The sequence below is a fragment of the Gossypium hirsutum genome, chromosome D05, assembly GCF_007990345.1.
Source record: "Gossypium hirsutum isolate 1008001.06 chromosome D05, Gossypium_hirsutum_v2.1, whole genome shotgun sequence".
Taxonomy (NCBI): domain Eukaryota; kingdom Viridiplantae; phylum Streptophyta; class Magnoliopsida; order Malvales; family Malvaceae; genus Gossypium; species Gossypium hirsutum.
Window position 1 is genome coordinate 63,110,145 of NC_053441.1, and position 13,386 is coordinate 63,123,530.

General features: G+C 32.8%; 2 protein-coding genes across 2 annotated transcripts; both read left to right on the forward strand.

The window, feature by feature from the left end:
• The first annotated feature begins 482 nt into the window (after nt 1-482).
• On the forward strand, nt 483-1,515 carry LOC107903342 (uncharacterized). Its single transcript, XM_041092811.1, has 2 exons — nt 483-1,398; nt 1,508-1,515. The coding sequence occupies exons 1-2, from the start codon at nt 483-485 to the stop codon at nt 1,513-1,515; spliced, it is 924 nt and encodes a 307-aa protein (XP_040948745.1).
• On the forward strand, nt 1,364-4,590 carry LOC121216941 (CRS2-associated factor 2, mitochondrial). The gene is made up of 7 exons (XM_041092439.1): nt 1,364-1,525; nt 2,093-2,587; nt 3,180-3,307; nt 3,390-3,615; nt 3,761-3,888; nt 4,007-4,121; nt 4,195-4,590. The coding sequence occupies exons 1-7, from the start codon at nt 1,519-1,521 to the stop codon at nt 4,254-4,256; spliced, it is 1,161 nt and encodes a 386-aa protein (XP_040948373.1). The 5' UTR covers nt 1,364-1,518; the 3' UTR covers nt 4,257-4,590.
• The last annotated feature ends 8,796 nt before the right edge of the window (nt 4,591-13,386 follow it).

The window sequence follows — 13,386 nt, forward strand, 5'->3', positions numbered from 1 at the left end:
ATCCGGTTGAATCGTGACACCAACTCAATTAGGACCTTGAATAAATAGTATAGATAATATTATTTTTGAAACTTTGATATTTTTAGACATAATACTAAATTATTTGTTTATGTGACATACAAGATAAATAATTACATGTCCATATAAAATACATGTGAATTATCACTCAAGTTAGCACGCCAATGTTGTTGAAAAAAAAATTAAAATTTCAGTCAAATATTTTCATTAAAACATTAAATTTGATATTTTTTTAAAAAAATAATTTACATAATGCTTTATTTTTCATTATTTCTCGAAACGGCATCGTTCAATGCCAGGGTTTAAGAAGGGATTGTTATGATTTATCAAATTCCCCAATCAAAACCGTTCAGTCAGTATATCAAATGCTAATCCATTTTCGCACCCGGATCCGTTCTCGAACCACTGCCAACCCATTCAATCCTCTGCAAACCCTAATCCCCAAATCTTCAAAAACCCTAAAAATGTCTGCAGCCCAGTCGGATGCAAAGCCAAAAAGACCCATATGTCCATCTTGCTCAAAACCTGCCCGAGTCTGCCTCTGCAGTAGGATCCGTACCCGGAACCTCGACAACTCCATAAGTGTAACGATTCTTCAACACAGTTTAGAAAGAAACCACCCTTTAAATTCTACTAGGATTGCAAAATTAGGGCTCAAGAATCTCAATGTGGTCACTGTTTTTGAAGTCGATTTTGAAGCCCGGTTCGAAATCAGGTTGTTGGAACCGGGTCTAGGTTTGATTGGACCGGAAAGTTCTGGGTTTGATCAAGTGAGGGAAAAGGGAATAACCCAGAAAGCTGGTTTCGAAGTTAAGGGAGATGGGAAGTGTCAAGATGAGAAAAATAGGGACTTGATTGATGAAAATGAGAATCCTTGTGAGAAATTAGATAAAGGGTCTCATGTAGATGCTATAAATGGGGGAGGGGTTGTGATTAATGCTACTATGCTTAAGTATGGAGTTGTTAGTCATCTTTCTCATATTTGGAAAGTAGACACACATGGGAAGAAGCCAAATTTTGAACACATAGTGACATCTACAATGGCCAAAGAAGCTTTGAGAGGAGGATTTGTTGTGAAAAAACTTGGAAGGAAGAAATTAGAAGGGAACATGGAACTGGAACTAGAAGAAAGTGAAGAATTTGAAATCAAGGTTCCACAAGGATCAGTACTTTTATTTCCAAGTCAAAATGCAATTGGGGTTGATGAGCTTAAATCAATGCATTTCGAGGTGAAGAATTTGATTGTTTTAGATGGGACATGGTCTAAAGCTGGTAGAGTTTACAATGAGAATCCATGGTTGAAACTTTTGCCACACTTGAGGTTGGATTTGGACAGGATGAGCTTGTATAGTGAAATAAGGAGTCAACCAAAGGTAGGATGTTTGTCAACCATTGAGAGCATTGTATATAGTTTGAAAGCTTTGGGTGAGAAGGTTGATGGGTTGGAGAATTTGTTGGATGTTTTTGAATCCATGGTTGGGGATCAAAGGCGCTTAAAGGATGAAAGGTTGAGTAAAAGAACCAAAGATTGATTCCATTAGTTTCACCATTGATGTTACTATTTCTTGGTGTAATGTTTCTAAAGCCAATATTTTGCTATTCGGGTTGTTTTTAAAAGGTTAAATATGCTCTAAATTCTTGTATTCTTGTCAAATGATTTAATTAATGAGATTTAAGAATTTGAGGGTTTAACTAAGTGTATTTTTATATACGAAAATTTAGGGATACTAGAGCTTATAAATTTTTAAAAAAATATTTGTATCAGTACATTGAGATATTAGAATGATGTAAAGTTTTTTTAAATATGGGAAAAAAACTTTTTAAAAATTTGAGAATCCGAGTTTGGATGATATCCATGATTTTATAAAGGGAAGAATGTGTTGTGATGATGAATCCTCCTCAATAAAACAGGGTTCATATTGCAAGGGATGAAAATGTAAGCAGTCAAAACTAATGGGGCTATAAAGTAAAAAAGACGACAAATACTGAACTATTTTTAATTTCCCTCTTTCATTTGTTACTGCTGCTAAAAATCACCCTCTTCCTCTTATCAAGTTCTTTTTTCCACTTCCAGGACTGGAATTACCCACCAATTTTTCTTCTTCCGCAACAATGCAAAAGCTCCTTTCCCGTCCACTCTCGAACCCCCCAAAACACTCCTTCTCTTACTTCTTCTCCTACTCTGTTTCCAAAACCACTTACGACCCTCCATTTTCCCCTATTTCCAAACCTCCAAAACCCAAACCAAAGCCACCCGACCCAACCCCAAACCGGAACCCGACTCCTATGAAGTCAAGCCTCCCGTTTGACTTCAGGCACTCCTACTCTGAAGCCGACCCGACACTCGAACCCATCGGGTTCCGAGAGCCAAAGAGGTTTTCTCCATTTGGACCTGGAAGGCTTGATAGGGAATGGACCGGGACTTCAGCGCCGGTCCGAGATGAAGTGGATAGTTGTTTGGTCGAAGAGGAGAGGATACAGGTTCTTGGTGACCCGCTTACAGAGGAGGAAATCGAGGAATTGGTTGAAAAGTATCGGCATAGTGATTGCGCTCGGCAAATCAATCTGGGTAATTCTGTTTTTTTCCCTCTCAATGTATGAATGGAATTATACTGAAAACCATAAATAAATAAAAATGTAATTATAGTTCAGATGTGAAAGTAAAGTACCCTTCTCCTGTTTTGGATAAGGGATGAAAATCATGTAAATTCCAAGTTTTGGGTTGAAAATGACCCAATCTCGTTTTAGGGTTCTAAGGGATTATGGAATAGTTCCTTATTAATCCATGTAGCTATAGCTTTGAGTTTGATGCCAGTGGCAAATGTTTCTTCTATATATCTCCATTAGACTTTCTCTTATTTGTTGATGGAACTTTTTGTTGATCCAACTTTTCATTGTCAGATAGATAGTCGGACTTTGAGTCCGAGTAACATAGATTGGAATGGATGATGGGATTTAGAGAAGGCTTGACTGGGGTCTCGTTGGCAAGGGTTTCTTCTAAATTTACCTGCATTAGGCTTTCTCTTATTTGTTGTTGCAGCTTTACATTGATCGGTCTTTTCGATATAGGATTCAACACTGACTTTGAGTCCGAGTAGCATAATAGATTGGAATGAAGGGTAGCAATGGAATGTTGAGAAGGTTTGTTTGTTTTGTGTTAGGGAAGAATGGCGTCACACACAACATGTTGGATGACATTCATAATCATTGGAAGAGAGCTGAAGCTGTAAGGATCAAGTGTTTGGGAGTACCAACTCTTGATATGGACAATGTTTGCTTTCACCTTGAGGTTTGAACAAAAAACAATCTCTATTGTTTCTTTCGGAATCTTGGATTATTATTAGCTGATCTCGATTGTAGTATTTCTATAGGAAAAATCCGGGGGGAAAATCATCTACCGCCACATAAATATCCTCATTTTGTATAGGGGTCGAAACTATGATCCCCAAAACCGACCAGTTATACCTCTTATGCTATGGAAGCCTTATGCTCCTATATATCCAAAGCTTGTGAAAAACGTTGCTGATGGCCTGACGTTTGAAGAAACCAAGGAAATGAGAAATAGAGGACTCCATTCTCCTGCTCTTATGAAACTCAGTAAGTCATACTGTTTATAGTGTTGATGAGATAGTACTATATATTGTAACTTTAAAGAGTGCCCCTCAGATACTTGTTTGCAAAATCATTGATAACAATAAATGGATTGTTCGAGTAAATGCTGATGGTGAAATCTTATGTTCAGCGAGGAATGGAGTGTATGTAAACGTAGTGGCCAGGGTCCGGGAGGCATTCGAGACTGAGGAGGTGATTAGACTAGACTGCACCCATGTTGGTACGAGTGACTGCAAAAGGATTGGTGTAAAGCTAAGGGTACTACTCCTATTTTCTCATTGTTTCTGCTGTTTACAAGAATTTTTAGTAGAAATGTTGATGTTCTTCAATCCAATTCTAATTTTTCAGGTTTATTTCTTATTTCCTGTAAATGTAGGACTTGGCTCCTTGCGTACCTATTTTGTTCAAGGATGAACAAATTATACTCTGGAGGGGAAAGAGAGATCAGGAACGAAACTCTGACATTTCTGATGCCAACGAGAAATCTTCGGGTACTTAGTTTAGTTTCCGAACCGGAAATCTGATGCAGTAAGGAATTGGGCTATCATTTATTTATGCTTCTAGGCCAAAACTTGTTGGATAGGTTGCTTGTTGATTCCGTTGCCTGGAAAAGCCATTATTGCTGATGAAAATCAATGTACCAGTTCGTTTAAGCAACCTTATTGTCGTCACCTGTTTGCATTGGTGCATCCATCGGGTTGCATTTCGGACGTCAGGTAGTCTGTTTACTAGTTTGTAATTGTCCTGAAATTTAAAATCAGTCTTCATTTTTCAGGAAAAAAACCCCAGCCTTCATAATGTAAAAAAAAAAAAAGGCACATTTTTGGGAAGTTTGTTGCAAAGGTATCTTTCATTAACTGAAACAATGGAATGAAAGAATGTTTTGCACTAATCCCTTTATTTTTGTAACTACGGCAGACTTTTTGTTCTATATGAGAATCTGTCTGGAGCACTTTTCCATTTGTAAAATGGTTAAATATGTTGTCAACTGAGTTTATCGATTCTTGTGAAAACTTAAGGCATTTCCAACATATAGAGTGATTAGTTTTGACTTTGTTCCGGTAATTGAATGCAAGGTGATTAAAAGAACATAATCTAAAATATGATTTCATGAAAAAAAAATATGTAAAGTATTATTGATATAAGAAAATAACATAAATACATGAATCTCAAACTATAAAAATTAAACACAATTATGACAAGACAAAGTACAGAAACATGAACCGATATAGAATTGCCAAGTTTCCTCTTACCTTCTTTGGCACGTGTTTCAACAACTAGCAGAATATATATATTTTTAGATATTCATCTTTTTTCTTTTCATTCAACTCAGCAAAGCAGAAAACCTAAATCTATATCTTTGCCCTTTGGCTTTTCGGATCTTGATCTGGAAAGTCGCAGAGTGGGTTCTGTAGAGACTTCAATCTATCAGATTAGCAGCAAAAGCAATGGAAACACCAAAGGAGGTAAGTAAAAGAAGATGTTCTTGATGTTCCCTTATATATGTGTGTGTAAGTTTTTAGTTGTTATTTATCAAGTTATCTTACAGGTTTTGCTGATGATTATTGCTGGCTCAAATAATTAGTTTAACTAATACTTACTAGGAACTATTTTAGTAAGCATGTTATGCATAAATTATGTTACTCATGATGAAAAGAATAATGCTCGACTGTCAAAAACACAGGGAGACCACTTCCTAAATTAGGAAGATGTAAAACTCAAGAATTGTGGAGTTGAAGAGGTGTTCCTCTTCCAACTACAGGCCAAGAACTCAAATGTTATTGGTCAATTCTGTTTAATGTTTGATTTGAAGGGTCTTCAATTCCTTAGTAGTTGTACCCCTGTTTCCATCAACTGAAACTGAAATATATTCTTGAACTAAGCCTTGAGCATATGGAGTTTAGGGCTTTCAAATCTCCTGTGTCATGCTCTTGGAAAAACACAGATGCCCTGGCATTGCAGTAAGCCTTGAACATATGGAGTTTAGGGCTTTCTAGTCATTCTAATTAAATCATAGGGGTATTTTAGGATATGAAAGGTAAGATCATGGGAACATGGCAGGTGATTAGTGGTCATAGGGTTACATTGTCATCTCGACCAATGTTATGTGTATAATCTGTTGGTCGATCTCTTTGAACTTTGCTTAATAAAATTCATATGAATGAGTTGACTATCTAAACATCATGTTGGACTGCACTTTGTATGTTTAATTGCCACACACTTCATGCAAGAAAAGAGCACACAATTGTCAACGCACAATTATCAGCGCACCTGTTTTAAACAAAAATGATAAACACAAACACAAGTGAACCACACTAAATTTGATTATTACATAGGCAGATTTAGAAAAGAAAAAAGAGCTAAAAATTGAAATCGACAACCATGTTTTTACCTGCATTTAGTTGATATATTGAACTTATGATACTATGAATCTTTATTTTCCATTTTGCATTCATGTCCATTTGGATGTGGATATATATGATCCTCTAAATATTAAAAAAAAACCTTAAAAAATTAAAAAAACTCATGTTAGACACAAATTATATCAGAAACTTAACCAAAAAAATCCGAACAACATAAACCTCCACCTATTGATTTATGTAACATGGCTTTGAAAGCTGCTTTAAAATCATCCATTCTTTCATGTAATGTGTGGTAGTTGACTCCAAAATATATCCTCATTGAAAATTGCATTTGAAACAGTGACAGACTCTTCAATCCCATCTTCCTCGAGCAACTGGGGTGTCTTAAAAAGCAATTGAAGAAAACTTATAACTGAAATTTTAATCTTATGTCATTAAGGAAAATAAGAAACATATATATATACTTTATAAAGTAATATTTTCCAATAATTTACAAATTATTTACTTAAAATTTATTAAATTTATTATCTTTAAAGTATTAAATTTATTAATATGCTACCAATTGTTTACTTAAAATTTAAACCTTTTTACTAATTTATACCTGTAAATTAAAGGGTTTGCAGAATCTATACCTTTTCACAATGCACAAATTCCTGTGAATCAATGGAGAAACTAGTAGTCAACTTAGGGTAATCTTTTACTGTCAAAACTCTAATGCTGACAATACAAGATGATATCCTTTGGGATAGAAGTGAATGAGGCCTGGTAGTTCTTCAAGTGATAACCATTCCAATTTATCAAATTTCATGTCCTTTTCAGCAGTCACTTCCACTTCATCTTCTAATCCGAATACTTCTTCCAATTTAGAATTCGTTTTTAATTTTAGACTTTCAAGTTTTGGAAGAACAGGAACATATCCAAAAGGAAAGAGACTTTTCAAATTTCCACAATTTCTAACTGTGATATTAGTCAAATTTGGAAAGCTTATATTGGTGAAAAAATAGCTAAGGCTCAAAGGTAATTTATTTATTTTTTTCTTTTGCGTTTTAATGCAGCTTAGTCTTAAATTTATCTATTCTTTTGGAATTTAATATTTGTAAATAAATTGTTTTAAAGGACTTAAAAGTGAAACTTGGACAATCAATGGCAGTCCGCTCCAGATTTTCCTTCAGGCGAAGACCTATCTTCCTTTAGGCGAAGACCTATCTTTCTTCACAAAACATTTTCTTTCACAGTCAATACTCCATAACTAATTATTATTTCTTCCAATTCAATTCTTTTGGATTACAATCTTCAACGTAATTTCTTTCTGCAACCAAAAAGCACAAATACAAGAATAGATCTCGATTGATAAGGGTATTGTTGTTAATGCAGAAGGACGCAAGTTCGAGTGTTCTTAAGCTCATTATCCTCCTATTTATGAGTTGAGGAAGAACTATAAATAGTTCTAATCGTTATGTTCAAAAGAACAAATATAATCCTAACTTACACCGAAAAAATTAACAAAAAATATCATAGGAATAAACAATGTTACTTCTTTCTTAATATAATTTTTAAATAAAAATCCATACCTTTTAAAATGATTAATTATTTTTTTCCTAGTGAAATTATCTCATATAATTTTTGCAGAATTTAATCTTATTAGAGTTGAAACAAATTTACTATTTTTATATGAAAACCAATCTAGTTTTTAATTTTTGAACTTAATAATTAAGTCCACTTGTCTAGCATTTTTTTAGCCTGTTTTAGTACCTAAACTTTTGAATAGATCTATTTTAATACTTGAATTTGGATTCTATCAGAATTTATTGACGTGACATTTTAAAATTGTTCTACATCTTAAAACTTTTAAACTATATTTTTTTAATTTTCATGTAATGGCGCGCATAATTTAAAATAATATGTCATTAAAATTTTATATTTTTGAAATAAAAAATTGAATCTAATTATCAGATTCCAAATAAAAGTTACAAATATTAAAGTAAATTTCCATATATTAACTCAAAAAGGAACTCTTATTTTTGTTTCTTTAAATCTTCTATGGACAATAGTGTCCTTTTCACATGGAGCTTTTGATATGCACATGACACGTTAAATTTTCCATTGAAATCATCTTTGGTAAACATGCTTTAATAAAATCATAAACTGTGGACAGTGGTTTAAGACTGCTCAAAATACTAAAGTTCCATTATCAGATACGATGAATTCTATGGTGGACCTCATTAACACTCAGATTAAAACTGCGTCTAAAAAGTTCATGTCAGTTTGGTCATTAGCATGGTGTTGGGATTAGGGGTGAGCATTCGATCGAATCGAATCGAATCGAAAATTTTTGAGTTAATCGAGTTTTCGAATATCATTTTATCATCTTAACTTTATTTGAAGTTTTCTCGAATCGAGTCGAGTGAGATAGAATTTGAATCGAATCTAATATATTTGTTCGAGTTAAATTTTAAAAAATAATTTTGGGTCCGTGTAACCATTGTCACCCATCATAATAAAATTTGTCCACCTTAATCAAATTTTTTATTAACTTTCATCACCTCATAATTTATTTATTAATTTTTTATATACTGGTTAACTTCTTTGCTTGCTTAGTTGTCTCAATTATCTTTAGAATCCTGTCACTATGTATTTTGGAATTAAAAAATATATTAAATGTAAAAATATGATTTTTTAATAAAAGTTATTTTAAAAATAAAATGTGAAATTGATACCAATATAAAATTTTAACACGAATATTTTGTGGCATAATTAATAATTCAATTTTAATATAAATATTCAATATGACTAAACAATTCAATAATATAAATAATATAAAATGTGAAATTTAATTTAATAATATAAATAGTAGATATAAAATTATTACTATTTATGTTTAGTGATTTTTTTTTGGATAATTTTGATTTTTTTATTTGAGAGTAAAGGGTGAGAAGTAAAAGTTTAGGGGGAAAATAAAAAGTTTTGAGAACAAAAGTTTGAGGGAATGTAAATAGGGGGAGTAAAATTTTGAAAGGAAAATATTAAAAAAAAATTGGAGGGGGGAGGGTTTGGGGTAGATGGGAGGTGAGATGAGAAAGGAATAAAAGTTTTAGGAGAAAAGTGGGAGAGAGTAAAAATTTTGGGGGAAAATAAAAGGTTTTGAGGGTTTTTGGGAGTAAGATTTTGAGAAAAAGTAAATGGGAGAGTAAAATTTTGGTGGGAAATAGATTTTGGGTAGATTGGGGGGTTGGGAGGGGAAAGGAGTAAAAGTTTTGGGGGAAGTGGGAAGGAGGAAAAGTTTTGAGGGAAAAGTAAAAAGGTTTAGGAGTTTGGGATAAAAATGTAAAATATTATAGTTTGATATTCGAATTATTCGAATTATTCGAGTTATTCAAATTATTCGAGTTATTCGAATTCGAAAACTCAACTCGATTCGAACTCGAAATTCGAAAAAAATTCGAGTTGATTCGAATAACTCGATTCGTTTAACTCGAAATTCGAATATTTTTTCGATTTTTTCGAGTCAAATCGAGTTTTGCTCACCTCTAGTTGGGACTAATTCTAATTAGTAGAGGTTGGTCATCCTTTTTTTATTTTTTTTTTATTTTTTGGATTCATGAGCTTGTCCATTTTATCTTGGAATTGTCAAGGGATGTGCCAGTATTAAGTTTCCACGTATATTTTGGGAATATAACTTGGAATTTAAGCCTAATATTGCGGGTCTGTTTGAGATGAGAGCCAGTGGTGGCGAAGCAGACACGATTATTACTAAGCTGGGATTTAAACATTCTTATGGGATTGACGCTAGTGGTTTCTCCAGGGGAATCTAGGTTGGGTGGAAGAATTATGTTCAAGTTGAGGTGGTTTACAGTCATCCTTAATTTATTTTGATGCGGATTTCAGATAGTGCTTTCCAAAACCCGTGTTTCTTTTGTCTATTAAAGTTCGGATATGCGAAAGCGTAAGTTTCTTGGGGAGGGGTTAAACTCGGTTCTGCCTTCTTCTGATGTCCCTTGGTTAGTGATCAGGGATTTTAATGCCATTATTTATTCTATTAAGAAGAAAGGAGGGCGGGGGGAAGGGAAAAGGTATCCAGATTTCAATAATTTTGTTGAATTTGCATAACTTCATGATTTAGGATCTAGAGGTCCAAGTTTTACTCGGCAAAAAGGTGATATTTTTGAGAGGCTTGCTAAAGCTATTTGGAATGATGTATAGAATTCTAAGTTCTCAAACTGTTTAGTGACTCATCTCCCAAGACTTAAATTTGATCATTGGCCCATTCTTATTTCTCTGAGTCACAATACCTTTTTTAAAAAAGGTAGGCCCTTTAGGTTCCTTGCTAGTTGGGTTAAGCATCCGAATTTCTCTAAATTTGTGAAGGATTCTTGGAGTTTTAATGGTAATATGAGTGGACCTATTTAGTAGCTTTCGAATTCTATAAAGCAATGGAATAAGAAAACTTACAAGCATATTGGCACTTGTAAAAAAATCTTAATGCAGAAATTAGCTGGTATCCAAAAGGTGTTGGATTGCTCAAAATCAGAATCCTTGCTTTAGATTGAAATGGAAGTGAGGGAGGAATTAGAAAATGTCCTTCATCATGGGGAACTTCTATAGAAGCAGAAGGCTTAGATGTGATTGGTTGCATATGGAGTCTGTTTGTCAACCTCGATCCTGTGGAGGTTTGGGTATTAGGTGTTTGAACGATTAGAAAACATTTTTTTTAATAAAGCTTGGATTTAATATTGTTTCCAACTCCAATTCATTATATGTTCAGGTCATTAAGTCAAAGTATGGGATTCCGAATAGATTGTAGAGTCTTTAACATTGGGGTAGTGTTCTTTTCTTTGGAGAAGTCTCTCTAAGGTCTGGCCACTTGTCAAGGAAAATCTGTTATGGTTAGTTTTGCATGGACACTTGATCAACTATTGGCGGGGCCCTTGGATCTTGAATTATGGTCCTTTGGTTAATCATATTCCTTCACAACCAAAGATGGAAAGAGAGTATGTGCTCAGTGAAATGGTTACGGAGGAAGGCTTATGGAACCTTGATTTATTTAGTTGAAGGGTGTCGGAGGATGTGGTTAGGCATATAATGGGTATTCGTCCACCTTATTCGGAAGCTGGTTAGGATAGGATCATTTGGGCTAGATTCTCAAATGGATCATTTTCCATCAAGAGTGTGTACTGGAAAATTCGATAGGGGTCATGGAATCTAAAGGATGACATTTGGAAAATTTCTATTGAAGTTTCAAGGTCCATAGAGGGTTTGATACTTTGTCTGGCTCATTCTCAAACATCGTTTACTTACCAATTCGGAGAATGTGAAGAGAGGGATTGAGGCAGATAGTTCTTGTGGTCTCTGTGGATATGACTATGAAGATATATTACACATTATGCGTGATTGTCCTACGGCTTAGGATATATATATGGTATTGAATTATATCGGTAGTCAAACTTAATGCCTTTTTCTCTAGTAGTTTGCATGAGTGGATAGTAGATAATTTACAGATCAAACTTAGAATGCAATTAGGAAGGGTAGATTGGCAATGTTTCTTTGGAATGGTTGTTTGGCGTATCTGGAAGAATCGTAACTTATTTTTTTCAAGGAATAACATAGAGTGTTGAAGAATTAGTTAAAGTTTCATACCGTTGGGCTAAACAATATACCTTATACGATCAGGTAAATGTATCTAAATGGTAAGTTCCAAACTTTATTTCACCCTTTTCTGTGAATTTGATTTAATTGAACACAGATGGTGCAATTAAAGAGGACTCCAAGTTCGCCACGATTACGGGGGTCTTACATGACAGGCATGGAGATGGATTCTTGGATTTAATTGGGTGTTTGGAATCTATTCTATCTTAGACGTGAAATTATGGGGTATTTGGAATGGTTTGACAATTGCACTCGATAGAGGAATTGATAGGTTGATAATTTTAACTCGCACAATTATTTTTTTTAAATTAATAGGATTTTATTATAAATTAGATCAATTATCATTTAATTATTATATATATATTTTAAATTATATAATAAATTGAAAAAATAAACATGTACTTACGTGAGATGAGAACTTGTTTATAAAAATATCTAAGGCTCAAAGGTTATTTATTTATTTTTTTTCTTTTGCGTTTTAGTGCAGCTTAGTCTTAAGGTCAAAATCAAGTCTTAAATTTATCTAATCTTTTGGAATTTAATATTTGTAAATAAATTATTTTAAGGGACTTAAATGTGAAACTTGGACAATCAATGGCAGTCCGCTCAAGATTTTCCTTTAGGCGAAGACCTATCTTTCTTTACAAAACATTTTCTTTCACAGTCAATACTCGATGACTAAATTATTTTGGGTTAAAATCTTTAAAGTAATTTCTTTCTGTAAACAAAAAAACACAAATACAACTTCTTTTTTATTGATTAAAAAATATATAATAGATGTCGATTGATAAGGGTATTATTGTTAATATAGGAAGACGTAAGTTCGAGTGTTCTTAAGCTCATTATCCTCCTATTTATGAGTCAAAGAAGAACTATAAATAGTTCTAAACATTATGTTCAAAAGAACAAATATAATCCTAACTTATACCCAAAAAAATCAACAATAAATATCATAGGAATAAATTAACAATGTTACTTCTTTCTTAATATATTTTTTAAATAAAAACCCATACCTTTTAAAACAATTAATTATTTTTTTCCTAGTGAATTTATCTCATATATTTTTTTTGCAGAATTTAATTAAAAAAAATAAAGTTCTTATTAGAGTTGAAACAAATTTACTATTTTTATATGAAAACTAATCTAGTTTTTAATTTTTGAACTTAATAATTAAGTCCACTTGTCTAACATTTCTTTTTAGTCCGTTTTGGTACCTAAACTTATGAATAGATCTATTTTAGTACTTGAATTTAGATTTTGTCAGAATTGATTGACGTTACACTTTAAAATTGTTCTACATCTTAAAATTTTTAAAATATATTTTTTAATTTTCAGGTAATGGCGCGCACCATTTAAAATAATATGTCATTAAAATTTTATATTTTTCAAAATAAAAAATTGAATCTAATTATCAGACAACAAATAAAAGTTACCAATATTAAAGTAAATTTCATTATTAAATCCATATATTAACCCAAAAGGGAACTCTTATTTTTGTTTCTTTAAATCTTCCATAGACAATAGTCTCCTTTTCACATGGAGCTTTTGATATGCACATGACACGTTAAATTTTCCAGTGAAATCATCTTTGATTGGTAGAATCCTTCCTCCTTTTTTTGGTTATATATGCACATTAATAATTCTTATCTTGTCTTAATTTGTTACCTTTATCTCAATCATGCACTTCTTTATTTTGTGTAGTTTATTATTTAATTTGTATTGTTGATGAGAAATACTTGCAGCCAGAAGG

Coding starts and splice junctions, on each gene's coding strand:
- LOC121216941 (XM_041092439.1), top strand. Junction 2,588..3,179: donor CGCTCGGCAAATCAATCTGG/GTAATTCTGTTT, acceptor GTTTTGTGTTAG/GGAAGAATGGCGTCACACAC. Junction 3,889..4,006: donor GGATTGGTGTAAAGCTAAGG/GTACTACTCCTA, acceptor CTGTAAATGTAG/GACTTGGCTCCTTGCGTACC.
- LOC107903342 (XM_041092811.1), top strand. CDS start 483: ATGTCTGCAGCCCAGTCGGATGCAAAGCCAAAAAGACCCATATGTCCA.